We start from the raw sequence: 24,868 nt of genomic DNA, 5'->3' as shown, positions 1-24,868 counted from the left end.
ACAAGATACTAATTACCACAAAGTCAGGAAACTAGCCAAATATAGGAAACTACAAAATAGGAAACAAACTAATAGAGATATCAGGAATTTTCCAGAATCTCTATATTCCTAAGTTAACGTAGCCACTAATAATAAAATTAGAATTGTTGCAGTGGTATCCCTAAAATCAGGGATCGAGTATTTCCACAAATTCTCCTGCTCTTGCATCTGGCTCTAAGATGACAACCTTTGCTACACAGAGTTATTCTAGTTCTCTACCAAACAACTGCAAAAGTTATCGCAGCGGTTCAAGTAGTCGTAGTGGTAAAAAAAGACAAGGTAGAGGTACTCCTTTCAAGTGCACTCATTGTGGATGGAAAAATCATAGTATTGAGCAGTGTTGGGATCTTCACGGTAGACCTTCATGTGTTGCCAATGCAGCCACCACTGACTTCACACCTTTGGGGGTAGCCAATGTAGCCACCTTGGGGTCAAATTGGGGGCAATATACTATCTCTATGTTAGAGGAAGAGTATTCCAAGTTCCAGAAGTATCAAGCGTCACAACAAGCTTCTCTTCCCATTGCATCTCTTGCCCAAATAGGTAATCGCACAATATGCCTGTCATCTAGTACTTCTCGTCCTAGTCCTTGAGTTATAGACTCTGCTGCCACTGATCATATCATAGGTTTACCTAGCTTTTTCTCCACTCTTCAATATCTTGCAAATTTACCTTGTGTTACTCTTACTGATGGATCCACTATTGCAATCAAGGGAATTGGGATTGCAAATCCCACTTATCTATTTCTCTTCCTTTGGTTTTATGTATTCCCAAATTTCCTTTCAATCTTATTTCCGTTAAAAAAATTACTAAATCCATGAATTGTTCAGTGACATTCTTCTTTGATTCTATGTTTATTCAAGATTTGAAGACGAGGAAGACAATTGGCAGAGGGTGTGAAGCTTGTGGACTCTTATCACTTTGAGTCGCTATCTCCTTCTACTGCATGCACTACTGTTGCCACACCTTTCCAAATTTATTGTCGCTTGGGTCATCCTTCATTGGAAAATTTAAAATGTCTTGTTCCTAGTTTGAGTTCTAGTCTAGATTATGAGGCTTGTTAGTTGGGAAAGCACCATCGTGTTTCTTTTGCTTTTCTTGTCAATAAACAGGCTGCAAGTCTTTTTATGTTAGTTCATTCAGATGTATGGGGTCCTAGTAGGGTCGTGTCCAAATTGGGTTTTCGGTACTTTGTAACTTTTGTGGATGATAATTCAAGAATGACTTGGTTGTATTTAATAAAAGATCGTTCTGAGTTATTTCATGTATTTTGTGCCTTTAGTTCTGAAATAAACATTCAATTTGGTTTGCTAGTTTGAATACTTCAAAGTGATAATGCTATAGAGGTTTTCAATGCACAATTCATTACTTATATGACTCAATTTGGCATTGTTCATCAATCATCTTGTGCCCAGACTCCTTAACAAAATGGGGTTGTTGAGCAAAAAAATATACATCTTCTTGAAATCACTTGCACTTTACTTTATCAAATGCATGTACCTAAAGTGTTTTGGAGTGATGCTATACTTATTACTTGTTATTTAATCAACAAAATAGCATCCTCTATTCTTAGTGGTAAAATTCCCTACTCCATTCTCTTTCCTAATTCACCTTTATTTTCTCTCCCTCCTCGAATATCTGGGTGTGCGTCCTTTGTTCATCAACTAACTCCTAGGGTGGATAAGCTGGATCCTCATGCTATAGAATGTGTCTTTCTAGGCTACCCATATACTCAAAAGGGATATCGTTATTATAGTCCTGTGCTGCATCGCTTCTTTGTTTCTGCCGATGTTACCTTGTTTGAGTCTACACCTTACTACACCTAGTCACTAAGTGCTTCTAAGCTCAATAAGTCTCTTCCTTTGCCTAATCTTTCAGATTCTCCATTGCTGTCCTTGCTTAACCAACCATATGAGTCCCCATGTAGTTCGAGTCCTTCTCATCGCCTTGATTATCCTAATTTGTAGGTGTATTCACAATGGCGGCTCCAAGGAAGAGAGTCCCCTCTAGCTTTTACTACCACGCCTTTGGTTTCCTTATATGATGATCATACTCCCCATGATGTTGATCCTCCTATTGTTGTTCAGAAAGGTAAACACATATGTACTCAACACCCAATTTCCAACTATGTTTCTTATGACTCCTTATTGCTGTCCTATTATTATTTTGTTACTACTCTATCATCTACTACCATTCCTAAATCTGTTTCGGAAGCCTTAGCCCATTAAGGGTGGAGGGATGCTATGGTTGAATAGATGAATGCTTTTCATGACAATGGTACTTGGAATTTGGTGCCTCTTCTTCTTGACAAGTCTATGGTTGGTTGTCACTCGGTTTACACTGTAAAAGTCAGCCCTGATGGTTTTGTGGATCGTCTAAAGGCCCGTCTTGTTGTTAAGGGATACACTCAGGTGTATGGTCTAGATTACTCTAATAATTTTTCTCCGGTAGCCAAACTTACTTTAGTATGTCTATTCATCTCCTTGGCTACTGTTTGTCACTAGCATTTGCATTAGTTAGATGTAAAAAATGTCTTTTGCATGGTGACCTTGAGGAGGAGGTTTATATGGAGCAACCACCTAGGTTTGTTGCTCAGGGGGAGTCAAGTTTAGTGTGTCGGCTCAAGAAGGTTTTGTATGGTTTAAAACAGTCGCTAGAGCATGGTTTGATTGTTTCAGTGTTGTAGTACTTGAGTTTGGTCTTTGATGGGATCATTCTGTGTTATATCATCATACTTCATAGGGTAGGATCCTTCTTATAGTTTATGTGGATGATATTGTTATTATAGGTTATGATGATAAATTTATTCAGTCTCAAACTTTTTCTGCAAACTAAGTTTTAAATCAAAAATTTGGGACCGTTGAAACACTTCTTGGGTATAGAAATATCGAGATCTTGTATCAAAACTGTTGAGTCACAAAGGAAGTATGTTCTTGATCTGTTACATGAAACTAGCTTGTTAGGATCTAAACCGGTTGATACACCCATGGATTCTAACAGCAAGTTAACGCCGAATATGGGTGATTTGCTACCTAATCTTGGACAATACCGGAGACTTCTCGGAAAGTTGAATTATCTCACAGTTTCTCGGTTAGATATATCTTTTGTAACAAGTGTTGTCAATCATTTTTTAGATTCTCCGAGGACAAGCCATTGGGACGTAGTAATTTACATCTTGAGATATCTCAAAGGTGCACTTGGGAGAGGTCTTTTATATCAGAATTAGTGTCACACTTATATCCATGGATATACATATGCATATTGGGCTGAATCGCCTTCCGATTGAAGATCCACCACCGTGTATATTATCTTGGTTGGTGGTAATTTAGTTTCTTAGAAAAGTAAGAAACAAACTGTGGTGGCAAGGCCAAGTGTTGAATCAGAATATAGAGTTATGGCTCACACTACCTGTGAACTTGTCTGGTTGAAGAACATGTTGGAAGAATTGGGTTTTCCGCATTCTTAGCCTTTGAAGTTGATGTTTGATAATCAAGCTGCTCTTTATATTGCCTCCAACCTGGTCTTTCATGAGCGGACGAAGCACATTGAAGTTGATTACCATTTTGTTGGGGAGAAACTTGTGCAGAAACTCATTACAACCGCTTATGTGAAGTCGGACATGCAACTTGCTGTTTTGTTTACCAAAATGTTGGGGGGTGCTCATGTTAGATTCATTTGTAACAAGCTAGGAGCTTATGACATTTATGATCCAGCTTGAGGGGGAGTGTTAGATGTTATATATATCTTTTAATATTATTATTATTGAGTGTAGTGAGAGTTAGTAAGGACATTATTGTCATTAGAATGTATTTAAATTTGTATTATAAATTGAGGGAGAGACCTATCTTCAAGTTAAGGTCAATCATTTTTAATCAAATCTTAACAACAACATTGCAAGGTAGATACTCTAGAATTTTCTTGTTGATTTTAAGGACATGATTAACATATTGATGATGGTATAAACATAGCAGATTGACAATTCATATAAAACCCCATAAACTTGTTTTTGTAAAAGTGATATTTAGGGAACACATAAAAAAATTGAGATTGTAACTCATACAAACCTCAAAAAATAGTATACATATGCAACCATATGAATGAAAAGAAAAATGATAACAAAAGAGAAGTTACTTCAACATGCTTTCATTGCCAGATTGCAATTTGAGGAGATTTTCATAGATGGCAATCTCATGGAAGAAATTAAAGTGATTTTTAATTGATAATGATGTCCATAGCTTAGGGTATGAAAGCCTTTAAGCATGTAAAGGGCTGGTGAGTGGTGATACTGAGTGTAAATATTTCATATGAAATAATATTTCCAATATGAGGAGCTTACCTTACTGGCTCATTCGCTTCTGTGAGCACTTTCTACGAGTCTTGGTGCATCATAATCAATTTGCAAACATGCAGGCACTTTCTCAGCCAACAGCCTCAAACACCGCCACTTCTGTTTTACAGGGTCTTATTCGACCAGTCTGTTCATTCTTTTTGAATGATTTGCCATCTTTTGAGGGGGAAAAAATAATCAATACTACTTATTTATATCCTTAGAGAGCTTTACAAAGATACTTTAGAAGAGAAAACTACACTTTTCATCATTTTCCAAACTTACTCTAACACAAGTATTGTTGTGTGGATACTCCAATTTTCAATTTTCCCTAATCTCGATGTCCTGATTCATGGTCACATTCAAGCAATTGTTCATTAGCTAACATTACACTTTTGCAAGAAGCAGGACTGGCTCTGCATGCACTTTGGATTGATCATGGTATACATGTCAGGGTCTGCGATAAATCCTCATCCTAGAATATTCTAGAGAGTTTAGCTTGGTGGGCTGTAATTCGGGTCCGTCGAGGGAAGGGAGGCTTTGCCTCCTTAACTGTTTCTTAGTTTGCTCAAGTATTCCTTGCATGTCACCTGCGACTTGTTCTCCCTTGGTCTCGCTCAATCTGGCCATGTACCACAACATTATAGGCTTGCAAACCCCCTTTTCTCGTTGTTCATACCTTAACATTACGACCTCCTTTTGGAGGATAACAACACACATACCCTGGCACTATAAATACCATTTCCCTTGCTCCACGGGGAAATTTTGGAACCTTGAGAATCAATTGCAGTTCCCTATCTACACCTCTGTCACTAGAATCCTCCCAACCTCATATTTTCCCCCAGCATCCAGAATCTGTTCACCTGCCATCCATCAATTACACTTCCTAAGGTTCTCCCTATGGGCCCTCTCTACTTCATCCCAACTTGTGTATTATATTCACAATATTTTGGTTGAACAAATAAAAATATCAAGCAAAACATCCAACTCGTAGTCGTAGATTGGTTTTGATTGCATGATGGAATGGGAATGGGAATGGGAACCAGGACACTTGTGTATCTCCGACTTCACATCCGCATTCACTTTTCCATGCATTTCCATTCTCGCTCCATCATGCCATCAAGTGCAACCTAAATCTGTAAACTGAGCAGATTTTGTGCTGTATACATATTTGGTGCACTTTGCAGAATTTTATAGTTTTCACAAACAACCATTTATGTGTTTATATTATATCAGCAGCACTAAGGCATCACATCATATGCCTGCTGTGAATGTGACTCTGGGACTGCTACTGTCCAAATGTCCAATTGTGTTCTATGCAGCTGCAAATATATGCACTCCGCCCCCCACCCCCAATCTTTTGAAGTTTCTTTTTGTATTTATCTGTTAGCTTAAATGGATTCCTGAATAATTGATAGATGAATTGAAATAATCCATTTTTCTATCAACATAAAGGTTCCTTCTTATTGAGTGTATTGATGAATATAATAGTAAGTCGGTTGTCTGATGATTTTTCGATTAAATTCATAGCTTTACTAATTTTGGATGGATTTCTTTGAGCAGTATCTGATACCATCCTGGGCAGCAGGTTGCTGGATGTAGTGCACACAGAGGGTTGTACCTTGTATTTGAATTCATGGATCTTGATCTGAAAAATTTCATGGCTACTTCTCCAATGATTGCCCTAAATCCACTTCTGATAACGTGAGTGAGAACTATCCCACCCAGAGGAAATCTAGGCAGAGTCTTTTTGTTATAAATAACCGTTGATTATTCTGCATGCATTGTTTCACCTCAAACTAAAAGATGATATAAGAGGAGTTCTGTTTAAAAAAATAATTGTCATATATTTGCAGGTTTTTTGGTTGTTTGGAAAACATTGATAAAAATGTGCTCATTTGATTCTTTCAGTCAGAGGTGAAAAAAATTGAGAGTTACAGCATTGAGAATTGAGATTCCCTGAGTTATAACTCTGACAAATCATTTTTTTGCCAAGTCAATACGCAAAGGGGATGGGGAAGAGTGCTTAATAATGTGATACACTTGGCACAAATGGAGCTGAATAGGAGAAATCTTGCACTGAGGTAGGACTCACATACTGACTCCATCCAGGCAATTGCTGAATGAAGGAGGGATCCTGGGTACTTACGAACAAGTTTTACTCCTGCTCCAGGGGCAATGTAGGATGCCCACAGAAATTTTTTTGCTTAGTCAATAATCATGGGATGATAAAGCATTCAAGAACTGACTGTCAAGTACTGGGGCAGTATAAGTGGATGTCGTTGGATACATTTGTGGTGTAAACAAAGTAAAATTTCCACAGAACAACCAAATGCCCTCTTTCAGCTGGATTTTCTCTGTAAAAAAGGTGCAATTTTTTATGTTATGGTCTGTAAGGTTATAGCAGTTTATTTGGCAATGATCTTCTTCCTTTTTTCCATTGGCAGAGGTTTCTGCATCAGATTCTCCATGGTGTCACTTGTTTTCATTCTCAAAGAATTATTCTCCAAGATTTGACGACTCAGACTGTGTTGATAGACAACAGTAACTACACATTGAAACTAGCAGACTTAAAATCAGCCCGGGCTGGTGTTTCTGCCAGGACAGTTAATAAAAGGGTATTAATATTTTTTTTTTTTACTTTTCCTGGCCTGCTTTTGTCCTTAACATGTTATTAGTAACACTTTGTTGGTCTAATGAATACATGCGAGCTTGCCACATATCTAGATTTTACAGCTGGTTTTAGGAGACTATCTTTCTATTGCATTATAAAAGATTTTCATTAGTTTATCATGCTAGGCCTAGCCATTCTAGACAGGAGAGGGTTAAGAAGTTAGTATAGGAAACAAGGGTTAAATTAGCAACTTGAAAGATAGGGACACTTAAGGGGAAACACATGGAGATAGTTGGCACAATGATTAGAAAAAAAATTAATGTAATCTGCCTTCAAGAGACTATGTGGGTTGGGGAGAAAGTTATTGAAAAATCAGGATTTAAACTTTAGTATACTTGAAAAGAAAAACATAAAAATGGGGTGAAAATCATTGTAGAAAAAGGCCTAAAAGATAATGTGGTTGATGTTAAAAGAATAGGGGTCAGGATAATAAAAATCAAGATAGTCTTGGCCAAGAGATCATAAATAACATTAGTGCATATGCTTCTCAACTAGGCTTAGCCAAAAACCTTTAAAGACATTTTTGGGAGAATATGGATTATTATACAAGGGATACCAGGGTCGGTTTAAAAAAGCATCCATAGGATCTGATCTAGATGGACAAATTGGAATAGACAATAGTTATAAGAGGATATATGGAGGCTATGGATATAGAGATAAAAATAAGTCAGGTAATATAATTTTATATTTTTCCATGTAATACAATGTTCTTATGATGAATACCTTCTTTAAGAAAAGAGAAGAACACTTAATAATCTTCAAGAGTTGACAAAATAAAAGCCAAATTGATATTTTCTTAACTAAGAGGGAAGATTGTTTGTATCTAAGGGTTGTAAAGCTATTCTAGGTGAAAGCTACGCTACATAGCATAGACTTATATTATTAGATACATGTACTGAAAAATGGAAGGGAAAGAGCAACATAAATCAATGTAAGAGGATTAGGTGGTGGAATCTGAAGAGAGAAAACATGGTAAAATTTGAAGATAAAATGATCAAAGAAGATGATTAGCCAATAGGGGATAAGGTAGATGTGAACACTTCATGGAATAGAATCGCTAGCTCTGTTAAAAAGATAGAACAGATTTTAGGTGAATTCAAAGGAAGATTTTCGAGCAGTAAAGAAAGCTAGTACTAGGATCAAAATGTCCAAAAAACCATAAATACAAAAATAATTTGGTATTACACATGACAAATTGTAGAAATACAAAAAGACCTTGAAAAGTATGAAGAGGCAAGAAAAGAGGCAAAAAGGGTCATTAGTAAAGCTAATCATAGAGTTTATGATAATTTATATGCTAGACTAGATACAAAAGAAGGGGAAAAAGACATATATAAACTTAATAGAGCTGAAGTAAGAAAGTGTAATGATTTAGATAATGTAAAATGTATAAACGATGAGAACGTAAATGTCTTGGTTAAAGAAGAAGATATAAAAGAGAGGTGGGGAAGATACTTTAATTAGTTGTTTAATGGAAACCAAATCAAAAGCTTAAACTTAGAAGTATCAAACAGGGAAAAGACTAAAAATTTGATAATTATTCACAAAATTAGAGTCATTGAAACTTTAAAAAGATGAAAAGTGGGAAGATTATTAGGACTAGATGACATTTACAAACTTCAAACATCCCAATTGAAGTTTGGAAATGTCTAGGGCATAAAGGAAGTATATGGTTAACTAATCTATTTAGCACTATTATAAAAAAAACCCAAGAAAATGCCAGAGGAATGGAGGAAAAAACACGTTAATACCTTTATATAAAAACAAAGGTGATATTTAAAATTGTAATAACTATCGTAGAATTAAATTTGTTAAGATTTGATTAAATTGAATGACCTTACTTGAAGATAGGTCTTTTCCTCTATTTATAATATAAATTAAATACATTCTAATAACAATAATACTCTTACTAACTCTCACTAATTAGCATACTAACACACTTAATAATAATACTAAAAGACATATATAAACACTCCCTCTCAAGATGGAGCATCCTAGCTTGTTACAAATGAATTTAACACGAGCACCCCACAACGCTTTGTTAACAAAATGAGCAAGCTGCAAGTCTGAATTCACATAAGCGGTTGTAATGAGCTTCTGCACTAGTTTCTCCCGAACAAAGTGGCTATCAACTTCAATGTACTTTGTCCGCTCATGAAAGGTCGGGTTGGAGGCAATATGAAAACCAGCTTGATTGTCACACATCAACTTCATAGGCTGAGAATGCGAAAAATCTAATTTTTCCAACATGTTCTTTAATCAGACAAGTTCACAAGCAGTGTGAGCCATAGCTCTTTATTGTGATTCTACACTTGACCTTGCCACCACAGTTTGTTTCTTACTCTTCCTAGAAATCAAATTACCACCAACCAAGATACAGTACTCAGTGGTGGATCTTTGATCAGAAGGCGATCCAACCCAATCTGCATCTTTGTAACCATGGATATAGGTGTGACCCTGATCACGATATAAAAGACCTCTCCTAGGTGCACCTTTGAGATATCTCAAGATGCAAATTACTGCTTCCTTCCCAATGACTTGTCCTCGGAGGCTCATAGCACTTGTTGCAAAAGATATATCCGGCCGGGTAACTATGAGATAATTCAACGTTCCAACAAGTCTCCAGTATTGTCCAGGATTTGGTAGCAAATCCTCCATATCCGACATGAACTTGTTGTTAGGATCCATGGGTGTATCAACCGATTTAGATCCCAACAAGCCAATTTCATCGAACAGATCAAGAACATACTTTCTTTGTGACACAACAGTTCTGATACAAGATGTAGATACTTCTATACCCAAGAAGTATTTCAACGGCCCCAAATCTTTGGTTTGAGACTTAGTCTATAGAAAAAGTTAAGACTCTAAATACTTTTATCATCATCACCTATTCACCTGTAATGACAATATCATACACATAAACAATAAGAAAGATCCTACCCGATGAAGTATAACGATAAAACATGGAATAATCCATAGCACACTGTTGAAGACCAAACTCAAGTACTACAACATTGGAAGGGCCAAATCATGTTTTGGGAGACTGTTTTAAACCATATAAAGCCTTCTTGAACTGACACACTAAGCCTAACTCACCCTGAGCAACAAACTTAGGTGTCCATAAACCTCCTCCTCAAGGTCACCATGCAAGAAGACATTATTCACATCTAGTTGATGCACAGGTCAGTGACAAGTAGTAGCCAAGGAGATGAATAGATGTATTAATGTAAGTTTGGCAATCGGAGAAAAAGTATCAGAATAATCCAGAACACACACCTAAGTGTATCCCTTAGCAACAAAAAAAACCTTTAGACGAGCCACAAAACCATCAAGGTTGACTATCACAGTGTAAATCCAGCGACAAGCAACCATAGAATTGTCAGGAGGAAGAGGTACCAAGTCTCAAGTACCATTGTCATGTAAAGATTTCATCTCTTCAACCATAGCATTCCTCCACCCGGAATGGGTTAAGGCTTCCGAAACAAATTTAGAAAGGGTAGTAGATGATAGAGCAGTGGTAAAACAATAATAGAAGGGCGATAAGGAGTCATAAGAAACATAGTTGGAAATGGGGTGTTGAGTACTTGTGTGTTTACCTTTCTGAACAGCAATAGGAGGATCAACATCATGGGAAGTATGATCATCAGACGAGGAAAACAAAGGCGTAGTAGTAGAAGCTAGAGGGGACTCTCGTCCTTAGAGCCGCCATCATGAGTACACTTGCAAATTAGGATGATCAGGACGATAAGAAGGACTTGAACTAAATGGAGACTCAAATGGTTGGTTGGGCAAGGACAGCAATGTAGAATCTAGAAGATTAGGCAATGAAAAGACTCATTGAGCTCATAAGCGCTCAGTGACTAGGTGTAATAGGGTGGAGACTCAAAGAAGGTAACATTGACAGAAACAAAGAAGCGATGCAGCACAGGAATATAATAATGATATTCATTTTGAGTATATGAGGAGCCCAGAAAGACACATTTTATAGCATGGATACAACTTATCCACCCTAGGAGTTAGTTGATGAAAAAAGGACACACAACTAAATATACGAGGAGGAAAAGAAAATAAAGGTGAATTAGGAAAGAGAATGGAGTAGAAAATTTTACCATTAAGTACAGAGGATGACATTCTATTGATAAGATAATAAGTAGTAAGTACAACATCACTCCAAAACACTTTAGATACATGCATTTGATAAAGTAAGGTGTGAGTGATTTCAAGAAGATGTCTATTTTCTCGCTCTGCAACCCCATTTTGTTGAGGAGTGTGGGCACAAGATGATTGATGAACAATACTAAACTAAGTCATATAAGTAGTGAATTGTGTATTGAAAAACTCTTTAGCATTATCACTTCGAAATATTCGAACTGGAAAGCCAAATTGAGTCTTTATTTTAGAACAAAATACGCAATATACTTGAAATAACTCAGAACAATCTTTTATTAAATATAACCAAATCATTCTTGAATAATCATCCACAAAGGTTACAAAGTATCAAAAACTCAACTAAGACACGACCCTACTAGGACCCCATACATTTGAATGAAATAACATAAAAGGGCTTGCAGCCCATTTATTGACTCGAGAAGCGAAAGAAATACTATGGTGCTTTTCTAACAGACAAGACTCACAATCGAGACTAGACACAAAACTCAAATTAGGAGCAAGATATTTTAACTTTTCCAATGAAGGATGACCTAAGAGACAATGAATTTCGAAAGGTGTGGTAGCAGCAGTGTAAGCAGTAGAAAGAGATAGAAACTCAAAGTGATGGAGGCCACCAACTTCACGCCCTCCGTCAATTGTCTTACTCGTCTTCTAATCCAGAAAAACCTCAAAATCAGGGAAGAATGTCACTGAACAATTCATGGATTTAGTAATTTTGCTAATGGACATAAGATTGAAAGGAAATTTGGGAATGTATAAAACTGAAGGAAGATAAAGAGAAGAAGTGGGATTTACAATCCCAATTCCCTTGACTGCAATAGTGGATCCATTAGCAAGAGTAACGCAAGGTAAATTTGTAGGATATTGAAGAGTGGAGAAAAAGTTAGGTACTAGGACAAGAAGTACTGGATGACAGGCATACTATGTGATTACTTATTTGGGCAAGAGATGCAATGGGAAGAGAAGCTTGTTGTGACACTTGGTACTATTGGAACTTGGAATATTCTTCCTTTGATATGGATACAGTGTGTTGTCCCCCTCTCGAACCTAAAGGTGAGGAGTTGGTAGTAGCTGCATTGGCTGCCCCCAAAGGTGTGAAGTCAGTGGTGGCTGCATTGGAAACACATGAAGGTCTTTCGTGAAGATCCCAACACTGCTCCATAGTATGATTATTCAGTCCACAATAGGTGAGGCGTGCCTCTGCCTCGTCCATCTCTACCACTACGACCACTCGAACCACCGTGATAAGTTTTGCGGTTGTATGGTAGAGAACTAGAATCACCATGTGTAGCAAGGGTTGTCCTCTGAGATCTAGATGCATGAGCAGGAGAATGCATGCTAAAGGAAGCACGAAGAACACCAGAATAAACATCAACAAATGATGACAACTCGACACTACTGAGTATTTGGGACCGAATTGCCTCAAACTCAGGTCTCAAGCCTGCTAGAACATGAAGAACTGTCATCTACTCCCTCTACTTTTGCATCTCACGAACGTTGGTAGTTATAGGTTGCACGGCGTTAAGCTCCTCATGAATATGCTTCATCTCTCCAAAATAATTTACAATACTCTTATCTCCTTGTTGTAACTGAAAGTACTGCTGGGATATATCATACATATGTGTAATGTTGCTAGAGTATAGAAGTTTGACATAATCCCAAATCTCCTTGCACATATCTAGATGCATACACTTCGTGAAATTTGTGGCTCCAATGAATTTCTTAAAAGGGAAACAATCAAGGAATCTTCCTGAACCCACACATCTTTTCTCGTCTCATTAGAAGAATCAGATTGGAGCAAGTGGTCAAATTTTCCTAATCCTACTAAATAAATTCAAACAACATTAAGCCATTGAACATAGTTCCTTCCATCCAACTTTTGAGTTGTTATTTGTGGCTGTGATGTAGGAAACAAATTTTTGGGATTCATAGATTCCATCCCAACACTCACAAATCATCAACCACACAAAAAGCAAGAAGAACGATCAAAACAAAATAGGACAATTACAAACTATGTGAAACACCAACACAACAATGAACGAGGTGAACAACTCATCAATGGATATAACACTTCCACACCACTCATAAATTAGCAACCACACCAAAAACAAGAAGAACAATCAGTAATTGGGACAATTACAAACTATGTGAAGCACCGACACAACCATGGACGAGATGAACAACTTACCGACGGATATAGCATTGGCACAGCCTCACAACTGAACATATGAGCACTGCCATGGCTCCAAAAATCTCACAAAGAAGCCTTCACAAACCATGAATAGAAATTAACAAAATACTGCAAGTGCGTGGTAAAAAATGGTTGAATTTTTTAGCAAAAAACTAGCGTAACAGCTTGATAATATAGTATAAAGAAGGAATCAGAGCATGGTAGAGGAAAAGAAAAAGAAAAATTTGGCCGAAACTTCACTCACACTCCGGCCCGTGGGGTTAGCCCTGCTGGCATTTGGTTGGCGCGTGGAGTGCCCTCCAGTAATGGGGTTCTATGAGGTGGGTTGTCGAGGGGGGTCTTTTTATGGGTGTATGATTGGTTTTTTGAAATAATATGGGATAGAGGTGGATCTGGGAAGGACAGTCACGGGAATGGTGTTTTTCGGAGATGGATGAGGGGAATAGGGTTTAGCGCTTTGATACCATGTTAAGATTTGATTAAAATGAATGGCCTTGCTCGAAGATATGTCTCTTCCTCTGTTTATAATACAAATTAAATACATTCTAATGACAATAATACCCTTACTAACTCTCATTAATCAACATATTGACACACTCAATAATAATAATACTAAAAGACATATATAACCTCTAACAAAACTTATGAGTCATACAATGAAACCACGGGAAAGGAGAATTGAAGAAAGAATAAGAAAAGAAATGAGAGTCTTAGAGAATTAATTTGGCTTTATGCCTAGGAGATCAACAACAAAAGCTATTTGTCTTCTAAGAAGATTAAAGAAAAAAATTAGGAAAAAGAAGAGGGACTTGCATATGGTTTATATTGACCTAGAGAAAGCCTATGATATAGTACCTAGGGAAGTTCTATGTTGGATTTTAGAAAAAGAAAAGGGAGAATGTAGGAGGTATACTGATGTCATTAAGGATATGTATGATAGAGTAACAACTAGCATTAGGACTGTAGGAGGAGAGCCTAGAGAATTTTCAATCACAATAGTGTACATTAAGGTTGTACTTTGAGCCTGTATCTATTTGCTTTAGTGATTGATGAACTCACTAAGAATATCCAAAACGAGATCCCATGGTGTGTGTTGTTTGTAGATGATATTGTTTTGATTGATTAAAGCAAGAGTGGAGTAGAATCTAAGTTAGAACTATGGAAAACAATGTTAGAGGTTTTAGGATAAGTAGAAATAAGAAGAATATATCATATGTAATTTCAGCCATTTAAGGAGGAATATTGAAGATAAGATTAGACTTGATAATCAAGAAATCAATGGCACTAGTAGATTTTGATACCTTGGATCTATTATGCAAGTAGAAGAGGAAATTGAAGAGGATATAATATATAGAGTTATAGCAAGTTGAGTAAAATTGAAGAGTGCTTAGGGCATGCTCTATGGTCATAGAATACCATTAAAATTAAAGGGAAAGTTCTATAGAACGGCTACAAGACCAGCTATGCTATGTGTATGATAATGCTGGGCAACTAAGAAACAACATATTCGAAGTTGTCAAAATTCGAATGTTAAGGTGGATGAGTAGTATAATATTAAATCATAAGTTAAGGAACAAACATATCCACGATAAGTTATAAATAACACTAGTATAAGATAAGATAAAGGAGATGGGGGTAGGGGAGGGGGCAGCTTAGATGATTTGGACATTTGAAACGCAGGCCAAGTGCTGCACTAGTAAGGAGGAGTGAGCTAGTTATTGTTACTAGTATTTGAAGGAGTAGTTGTAGATCTAAAATAACATGGAATGAGCTAGTGCAGATGGATTTAATAGCTCTTAAGATAGTTGAGGAAAATGCCCTTAATCGTGTGAATTGATGGAAAAGGATTCGTACAGCTGACCCCACATAGTGGGACTTAAGGCTAGCTTCTTCTTGTTGTAGAATTTGTTTAAAGAATTTTTTTTTTCCTTACTGACATTTAGATGAATTTGAATGCTTGAAATGAAAATTTTGGTAACAAATATGGTATGCGCTACCTTGTCTTAAATTCTAGAATTTGAACAGTTAAACTAAGACTACAAGCATGGGGATTGCTCTTTGCCATGCCACAAATTCCCTTCCACTGCAAATCCTGATAGAGGCTGGATGGAATCCGAGTTGTTTGAATAAGTTGGTTAAGTCAATTTTAGATTCTTGGGATTTGATTTTGTTTTCCCCAAGTCTCGAAGTTGGAACCACGGTATTCCTCCGCCATAAGTGAAGGGTTTTCTAATAAATATAGGAGGTGCCGCCCTCTTTTTCCAAAAAAAAAAGAAGAGAAAAAACTTAATGCTTCTAATATTTATTTTTAACATGATATCTGAACACCTCCTCAATGGCTTCATTCTCATTATGCCACTCATTTTGCTATCTGTGCTTTTAGTTGGTAAATTTCTGGTACAAGGCACCTGAACTCCTCTTCAGCTTGCTGCAGTACTCCCCTTCAGCTGATGTGTGGTCTGTGGGTTGTATATTTGCTGAGATGGTGAATCAGCAGTCATTGTTTGCAGGTCCAACAGAGTTTCATCAGTTGGTTGTACCTTAGAACCACATACTTTTAGTGCACATGTTAACCTCCCCTAGCGTGCTACTCCATTTTCATTTCATTTCTGTAATGAAGCATTATGGGTACCCTAAATGAAGAGACCTGGCCTGGAGTGACTTTACTATGCGACTATCTACATTTTTTCTGAAGGGGGAGCCTAAGGTATGTTCTAGATAATGTTTTCTTGTCCTTTATTGTTCATAAATCGTTAGAAATGTTTTTGCTTTTACTTATTTCTTCTTCTTGCGTATAGGACCTGGCGAAAGTAGTCCCGAGTCTTGAGCCAGCTGGAGTGGATCTTCTCACCGTAAGTTGAAAGTTTTACTATATCTGAGCATCAATCAAATGACATTTTCTCTGTTTTGTTTTCTGGAACCATAAATTCCTTAATGGCTGCCAATCATTTATTAGACTATGAAAATGTGATATAATGCTTGCTTTAATCAATGCCAACAGCCATGTATGTGATTGATGGGTCTTTAAGGTGCAAGTCCATCTTATCGGTACTATAGTGGAAGACATGCTGCTTATAGGATACCATTCACTAATTGCCAAAACATAAAATGAAAAAAAAAAAAAACCTTTATTGATTATTCCGTCAGAATTATGGTTATTATTGCTCACACATCAATTTTGATATCCAGAGAATGCTCTGCACGAATCCAAAGGCAAGAATTACAGCTAGTGAGGCACTCAAGCATGCATAGTTTAAAGATGCTTGGTCTGTTCCATGATTTCTCCCATCTGCCATCTTGTTCTCTGTCATATAGAGAAGGATATATTGACTTTGAGTTTTGATTTTACCACAAAAATGTGCTTCATTTTATACAATTTACCTTGTGGGTGCAAAGTAATATTTGCTTGAAAATAGATCATTTTCTTATACTTTTGTACATATAATATTTTCATTTTGATTTGGTGAAGTTCCATATCATTTGTGTCTTTAGATAAATACTTTGTTAATGATATGCGGATGTCACTTCAATTTCTGTGAAGCTTTAGCCTGGGTGAAGGACACAGTCAGCTTAGTCAAGCATAAGGACAATTCTCCCATGTTCTGATTCTATAGTGTCAATTGCTTTTCTTTTAACATCCATGTGATGTATTAACAGGAGAGGCAGGTAATAGAAATATGGAAGTATAATTCATCAAACATGCATAATCCCCATCCAAAAAGAAATTGGATAGAACCTGTGAAAAGGCATCCAATTTCTAAAATTCCAATGTGTTACCAGTTTGAAAAAAATAAATTATTGAGGGCCTGTGAAGCAAGTATAGCCAGGACAAGGGGCTGAGTCTCACGAAACCTCAAATAAGACTCAATCAAGGGCTGTGCGGCACTTGTGGAAGAGCCCCCAACCGAGTCAGCCGATAATTACGTGTTCAAGCCTGCAGACATGAGCACCAGATAAGTCTCGAAAACTACTCGTAACCATGAAAACATTAATATAAATAACAATAGATCATAAGGGCAAGAGACATTCATACTCAGGATATTCGTATAAATCAATAAGGTACATTCTGGTCCAAGGCAGTGGAACTCAATGATAAATATGACTACTTGTTTTATTCAATTAAGAGGACAACCATACAAGTCATGACCCAAGTAATTTGATATCCATTATAAATCTCTAGTGAATACATATAAAACCATCTATCCCCCCATTTAACCCATTACATTATCACCCCCTAACGTCCTCCCCCACTTGTTTTATCAATGTTCTCGTTAATTTGTTGTAAGGAGTCTTTAGTCTTCGGGTTCTAGTGTTGTTGTCTTAGAGTTCATGAAATCTTAAATCTTTTGTGTGACATGCTGGAGGTTTTAATTCTATCTTCTCTCAATTGTTCTCTTCTTCTCCCAACCCTATCTACTTAACTAGGTACTATTGTTGTTGACAACCTTCGTTGTTGATGACTTAATCTACAAGGATCCCCTCTATATCTCCTCCGATTATAGTCTTTATTCTGGAAATGGTTGATCTCCTGGATTTCTATCGGTATGGATCTTCTTTGTCAACGTGGGATGATTTTAAGTTGCTGAAGTAAAACACTAGATGAATTGGTCTTTGTATTGTCTTAGAAGTCTTCTATCCTTACCATGATGAAAACGAAATGTTTCTAGCGATACTTTTTCAAGCACTAGGTCTCCAACTTCAAATTGTCATGGTTGTCACCCCTTGTCTACATAGTTCTTTGTGAATTGGTAGGCTTTCGAGCAATTTCCACCTCCTGGGCTGTCAAAAGTGTACGGGAGAGTTGGTTGTTAACATGTCACCATCCCAAAAGGAACTTTTTTTTTTTCTCCCAATTGGTGTTCACAAAAGGTTTCAAGTCTTCTTCCAACATCCCATTAAAGCGTTCTGTTTGGGCCATTTGTTTGAGGGTGGTAGCCTAGGGAAGGATTAGAGCTGGATCCCATTAAAGCGAAAGAGTTCTTCCCAAGATCCACCAATGAACCTTGCACCCCTATCGCCAAATAAGCTCTCAGCAGCTCCTAAAAAGCCTTAAAGCTCCCACCATATCCTTCTTCTCTCCTAAGTTTGTTTTTGAGGCTTTTGTTCCCTCCTGGAATGCATTCAAGACCTTTTTTTTTTTTTTGGACATTCTACTACATAAGCAATTGGTGGTTGATACTCCCCATTCCTTTTGCCTCTACCCTTCGACTCAATTAAGGGATTAAGAGTCATGGACCCTCAAATAAGACTCAATTAAGGGTCGTGTGACACTCGTCAAAAGCTCTCCCCCAACTGAGTCAACCGATAATTACACGTTCAAGCTTATAGACATGAGCACCATATAAATCTCAAAAACCATTCGTAACCATGAAAACATTAATACAAACAACAATAGATCATGAAGGCAAGAGACATTCATAGTTAAGATATTCATATAGATTAGTAAGGCACATTCCGGTCCAAGACAACAAAACTCAATGATAAATAGGACTACTTGTTTTATTCAATTAAGAGGACAACCATACAAGCCATAACACAAGTAATTTGATATCTATTATAAATCCCTGGAGAATACATATAAAACTATCTCTCCTCCCTCCCCCCATTTAACCTATTACATCGCCACCCCCTAATAGTGAGCTTATAGCTATTCTTTCAGTATGTTGTTCTAGTAGATGTCTTGGATTTAGTTGCTCATTAGTTGCCAAAATTCAATTTTTTAAGTTGATCCAAAAGTCCAAGTGGTGGATTTGGATTAGTTTTGCAAAACCATATCAATTCCATATTTAACCCACGCCAAAAATTTGGGATTTCATGGAATTCATATCCAAACCCACATAATTGGAATTCAAATTCTTAGCCAGTTGGTTTTTAAGCATGTGGAGTGGGGTTTAAGCAAGTCTTTCTATAGGGAGAGTTTAGGAATTATGTTATATATATATATAAATGGGTTGAGCAAGTACTGGGAATAATCTTGCTATCAACATCCCTAAAATTGTCTGTTGCTGCTGTTGGTTTGTGAAATGCTCTATTTAAATCTTAAATATTGAAAAGGTATGTTTACCTTGATATTTTTAATTGCAAATTTTAATGCCTCTTCCATAAAAATTGTATTGAGTAGTAAGCTAATATTGAAGTACTCTAGTTGGAAACTTGGAACCCACCTTCATTTTTTTTTTTCACTACTTAATTTGCATTATTTATTTTTTGACAAAATAGAATAAATTGTAGAATATTGTTGATCCAATTTAGTATTTTTTTCCAAACAAAACGAAGAGAGTAAATAAGCCAACTGAGCATCAAAGATTCTCATGAATTAGCATCAACTTAAGCAAACCACCCTAGCCCTAGATTTCTTGGGTCACAAGGCTCTCCGTTTTCTAAGGTCAGGGGAAGGGTTGTTACAATGTACACAACCTTATTTTTCTTTATCATTGTTGCAGTCGAAAATTGAACAATCTTCATGAATCGATCATTGATCACGATTAGCTGAAAAGAGACAAATAAAAGTGGCTTGAAGGACCGGGGGTGTACTCCGGGGGCCCTCTCCGATGCCTAAGTAAGGAATTGGTTTGAGAGATTTTTATGCAACAGTAAAATATGTTAGGATGAGATACCTTAACCTCTCCTTCAAATTCCTATTTATAGTGACGGAGGTTGACCTAAGGGTATAATGTCATTTATTGGTGAGTTATGGTGCAGACGTGAATCGCTCCGGTTCTTATCTCGTTGGCGTGTGTTAGCCTTAGTGGCTACACCATCATTGTTTAATGTGTTTTGATGATATTAACCTGTATGTTGTTCCTAGTGTTTTCCTATCTTTGCAGATCATGTTTAGTATAGGTACTCGTACATGAATTATTGGTTCGAAGGCAAAGATCGGACCGAGTAGATGTCAAGAAGGAAAGATCAAATGGACACGTACTCGGAATGACCCAAGCACAACCAAAGAAAGCTTAACTATAGAATTATTTGTAATAAGAGTTGTGTGAGGTAGTATATTTTGTAACTCTTGCGAGTGTGTTTCTTGCATGATTTCTAAGTAAGAGTTGAGCAAAGCACATGCATACTAGGACACATGAGTTTACAGGATTGCACTAAAGACATAAACACAAACTCACATTTCATAACTTTCTAAGTTAAAATAAGAGTTTGTCAAATGAATCCTAAAACTCAAATATGTTTTCAAAGGGACAAGTTTTTAACATCCTAGTTTTAAGAACATTTTTATACTTAGTCCCGATTGTGTTAAAACAAGTTTAATGTCCTAAAGGTTCAAAGAAAGTCGAGTATATTTACAAAAGGACATACTAAGCATATAAGATATCAAAATGGGTTTTCAAACGTGTTTAATTAATTAAAATATATTATATTCAAAAGGAAACTCATTTGGACAAGTTTTAATCTTCATTAGACTTAATATATTTCATATAATTTTGTCCAAGAATGATTTGAGTCATTAAAACACTTTTTGATAAGGAAAAACAAAGTAATCGTCATTGCCGTAGTGCAGTCTTGAGTCATGAACACCTTATAGTATTTTGGGCATAACTTTTTATAGAATAGTCCAAATGGGATGATCTTGATGTCCCTAGAAAGTTAAGACAAAATGCCACAACTTTCATTTTGGTGACTTTTTCTGATTCAGGGACCTCATCGACGAAATTCAGATTTTGTCAATGAATTTTGGGCAGAAGCGCTCCAACGGGCGAAAAACGGCTAGTTTGCTAAATAAAATATTTTTTCTTCCTCCCAACGGTTAGTTAACGGCTCCTAAGGTTCTTGGGTTATAAATACAAGCTATTAGACTTATATTAACAAGGTTTTGAAGGTCTTTGATCATTGTTAGTAAAAAACATCATTTTATACAAAACCTAATACATTGCATATTAGTTCTTCATTACATGTGCTCATTCTCTCTTGCTCACTTATTGTGTTTGATTCAATTCTTGAGAGAATAGTGTGAGATTTGAGTTGTAAATCATATTTGCTCATTGTAAGGAGCATTCTTTGTAATCTTCCATCTTCTTGTGAAAGGTTCTTTGTGAACCGAATCGGTAAAGGCTCTTTGTGAGCGGTAGGGATTTGTTCCTAAGTTTGTAAGGCTTGTTCCGCTATGGAAGGAGCGATTATAGTGGATTGTAGAATCTTTGACTTGGTGCTAAGGCGTGGACGTAGGCTTGGTGCCGAACCACGTAAAAATACCGGTGTTGTTCTTTCTCTCCCTTACACTCTTTATTTTATATCTTGTGCATGATTTATATTTATATTGCGATATAATTTCTTGTATCTTGTCAAGAGTTTTTATTTTGTAGAAAAATACGTATTCCGCGAAAAGAGTCTATTCACCCCCCCTCTAGACTATATACTCCGGGTTGGGACTTCCAACAGCGTGAATTGCTCTGTTTATTATAAGGCAAACATCAATTGCTCAGGTCGGGCAATTGACTTGGGCGGTAACTGCCCTCATAATGCTGTGCTCTGGTCTTTTCTAGGTAGGTGATATATTTGGAGTATATCAATCATAAAGACTGTCTCTTTGGACTCGAGCTCGTGACCAACCGATCACAAAGGAGTGAACTATAACTTTTATCATGGAAATTATCTCTTCAAACTTGAACTTATGATCAACCTGTCAGAAGAACAACTTTACCATTGATCCAAAATTCGCAATTTGGTCTAAACCTTAAAGCAATGCCGATAAATAATTGTGCTAAGTAATGGATAATAATTTAGCTTGCTTTTTCACAATGTATTGGCATTGCTGTCCTTATGATTATTTAATTATATAAATAATGATGAAATATTGTATGTAACATGAAGGGCTTATAATTATATGAATTGTACTTTAGCTGCGAAGACAACCAACCAAACCCTTGTTGGAATGGCATATTTTACGTGCATATGTCCATCTGTACATGCACATGTGAGCAAATATATACATGAAAAATATGATAAAAGTGTTTATGAGCTGACACCTCATTACCTAAAAATCAAATATTCAACCCTTCTACATTAATATGGCATGCAATCTAGACATGACCTCTAAAGTTTTGCATAATTTGAGTGACTTCAAAGAATTATCCCTTTTTGGAGGTAAGCAATTCATCACAACAAGTATTTTTTTTTTTTAATTTTTTGTATCTTAAGTAAATCCAATATTAGTAAATTGCTAAAGTTTTTTAAGTGCAAGATATTTATTAATTCTCACTATTACAAATCCTACCATTATGTTTTACTGGGAATTTATAGATCTCATACTTAAGGTGATAATATATGAAGTTAAATATTTTAAAAGTTGGTGGAAAAAATAGAAATTTAGTGAGCTTTGTGTAACTCGTTAACGTGCCAAATATTTTTCTGATCCAATAAAAAATAACCAATTATTGATTGACTCAATTACTTGACTTGAACTCAAAATTTAATGTTAAGATTTACTCATACCATGTATCGAGTACATCAAGGATGTACCTTTACTTTCCATTTATATCATCTTATAAAATATCTTAATTAGCAGTATCCATGAAATAATAACATCATTTTAGAAGATTTTTTCGCTAAGCATCAAATGGATTGAATATCTCTCACTCAACTTCTTTAAATTTAGTGATGTTGAATTGACGTGATTAAATTTGAGCACAACATTCAACGTTAAGAAAAATATCAATACAATTTCTTTTAAGCGGCACTAGTTTTTAGTGCAAAAAAAAGTTTGAGTTATTTTTATTTTTTTATGCATGGGATATTCAAAGAAGGAATTTTAATTTAAAAACTATTTTTAATTATATTATTATTATTATTACTATTAATTGAGGGCACACCAGCAATATTTAACTACACATTTTTTTTCTTAAGATATCCTTTATTTTGCAAGCTATCTTTCAATTACAAAAATTTACAAATTATGAGTATATAAATAATTTAAATAAAAAAATTATTTTAAAAATTCTAAAAAATTTCCATTATTTCTTATTGTCTCCTATGTTTTTTTTTTACAAAATAAAGTAAATTTGAAAATATAAATCATCACCGAACGGTAGTACAGAATCATTTACAAAGATTTCGATCATATATCAAATGTAAATATCCCAAAATTATGAGTAAAATACCTGATAACGGGCTCTAATTTTGAGTAAAATAAATACCAAGAATTTGATTTTTTTTAATAAAATCATCTAATAAATCAATAAAGCCCAAAGTGATCCCCTTCAAGTTTATCTACGGTACAAACGTGAATATGAACTCTACCTGACGTAAATTTTTAGCTAGGAAAAATGGTATAAAAAATTTTAACCAATTCTTTTTTGCTTAAAAATAAAAATTGACATGGCACTGGCATTGTTGGCCGCCCCGGACCGCGTGGACTTACCTTCCTCGCGAAAGCTATACCGAAGCCGAAAAGTTCGTCTCCCAAACAGTCCCGGAACAAAGGCCGGAAATCTCTCTGCCAAGAAAACATCAATAGCTACTCTGTCAACTCTATAGTAATTGCCACTACCCAAATCATTACCATCTCTATCTTCCCCTCCTCTCTCCATTTTCTCTGCAGGTAAATCTGCGCAGAGGATCAGAAATTCACTCTCCGCGGAAGAGGAAGAGGAAGAGGAAGAGGAGGGAGAGGAAGGATGGGGGTGGACGTACTGAGCGAGAGAGCAGCTCTTATGAGGGAGTCGCTCCAGAAGAGCCAGACCATCACGGACAAGGTGGTCTCCATCCTCGGCTCCTTTGACCACCGTCTCTCCGCCTTGGAGACAGCCATGCGCCCCACTCAGGTGCGTCCGCCATTTCTTGATTTGATTTCGTCCACGCACTCCCATTTGGTTCCCGAGAAAACCCATTAAAGGAATTGTTAGAACGAAACTGTGTTTTGACTTCTTAACTTTTCTGGGTTTTGCTTAATTTGAAGACCATTTGTTTGGTTCTTTAGAAATGGCATCGAAAAGCAAAGAAAGCGACACTTCGAGTTGTTAATGATCTCGGTTTTGTTTGATTTAAATCTATTTGTTATAGGTTAGAACGCATTCTATTCGGATAGCTCATGAGAACATCGATAGGACCTTGAAGGCTGCTGAGGTTATATTGTCGCAATTCGATCTATCTCGTCAGGTTGGTGTTAAAATTTACTTTATCTTGCACGCATGTATGGATATCTTTTAATTTAGTCGTTTTATGGCAGCTATTAGATCACTCAAGAACCAAAAAAGGAAAAAAAGAATAGATCAGTCGTGATTCTTTTTTAGATTTATTCTGATAGTTTTGGGAAATATCTGACTCAGAAATTCACCTGAGTTCCTTTTTTTTTTTTTTTTTGCTGTTACTTATTCAGTTTGCGATGATATACTTACACATTTCTTTTGTTTAAACGCACACACACGCGGAGTAGATTGCCTGCTGTATTTTGGTTAGTGTTATTTGATTAATTGATTCCCCCTCCCCCCCTTTTTTTTTTTTCGAATTGTAGCTTGGT

At 36.3% G+C, this 24,868-nt stretch overlaps 2 protein-coding genes and 1 long non-coding RNA gene across 3 annotated transcripts in view; all 3 read left to right on the top strand.

The window, feature by feature from the left end:
- LOC131165268 (cyclin-dependent kinase A-1-like) overlaps positions 1-1,301 on the top strand; it is a 7,455-nt gene extending 6,154 nt beyond the window's left edge. The window contains exon 3 of the mRNA XM_058122902.1: positions 903-1,301. Within this exon, the coding sequence (XP_057978885.1) occupies positions 903-964 (62 nt within the window). The 3' untranslated portion in view covers positions 965-1,301. The remainder of the gene's footprint in view (positions 1-902) is intronic.
- Positions 1,302-15,787: 14,486 nt separating this feature from the next.
- On the top strand, positions 15,788-16,806 carry LOC131165269 (uncharacterized). Its single transcript, XR_009139527.1, has 3 exons — positions 15,788-16,108; positions 16,200-16,253; positions 16,591-16,806. It is a non-coding gene; the product is annotated as an uncharacterized LOC131165269 (long non-coding RNA).
- A 6,927-nt stretch (positions 16,807-23,733) lies between these two features.
- Positions 23,734-24,868, top strand: part of LOC131165267 (exocyst complex component EXO70A1-like) — an 82,774-nt gene continuing 81,639 nt past the window's right edge. The window contains exons 1-2 of the mRNA XM_058122901.1: positions 23,734-24,173; positions 24,412-24,507. Coding sequence (XP_057978884.1) covers positions 24,027-24,173; positions 24,412-24,507 — 243 coding nt within the window. The 5' untranslated portion in view covers positions 23,734-24,026. The remainder of the gene's footprint in view (positions 24,174-24,411; positions 24,508-24,868) is intronic.

The sequence above is a fragment of the Malania oleifera genome, chromosome 10 (genome assembly GCF_029873635.1).
Source record: "Malania oleifera isolate guangnan ecotype guangnan chromosome 10, ASM2987363v1, whole genome shotgun sequence".
NCBI classification, from domain to species: domain Eukaryota; kingdom Viridiplantae; phylum Streptophyta; class Magnoliopsida; order Santalales; family Ximeniaceae; genus Malania; species Malania oleifera.
This window is presented reverse-complemented; position numbering and strand designations above follow the sequence as displayed.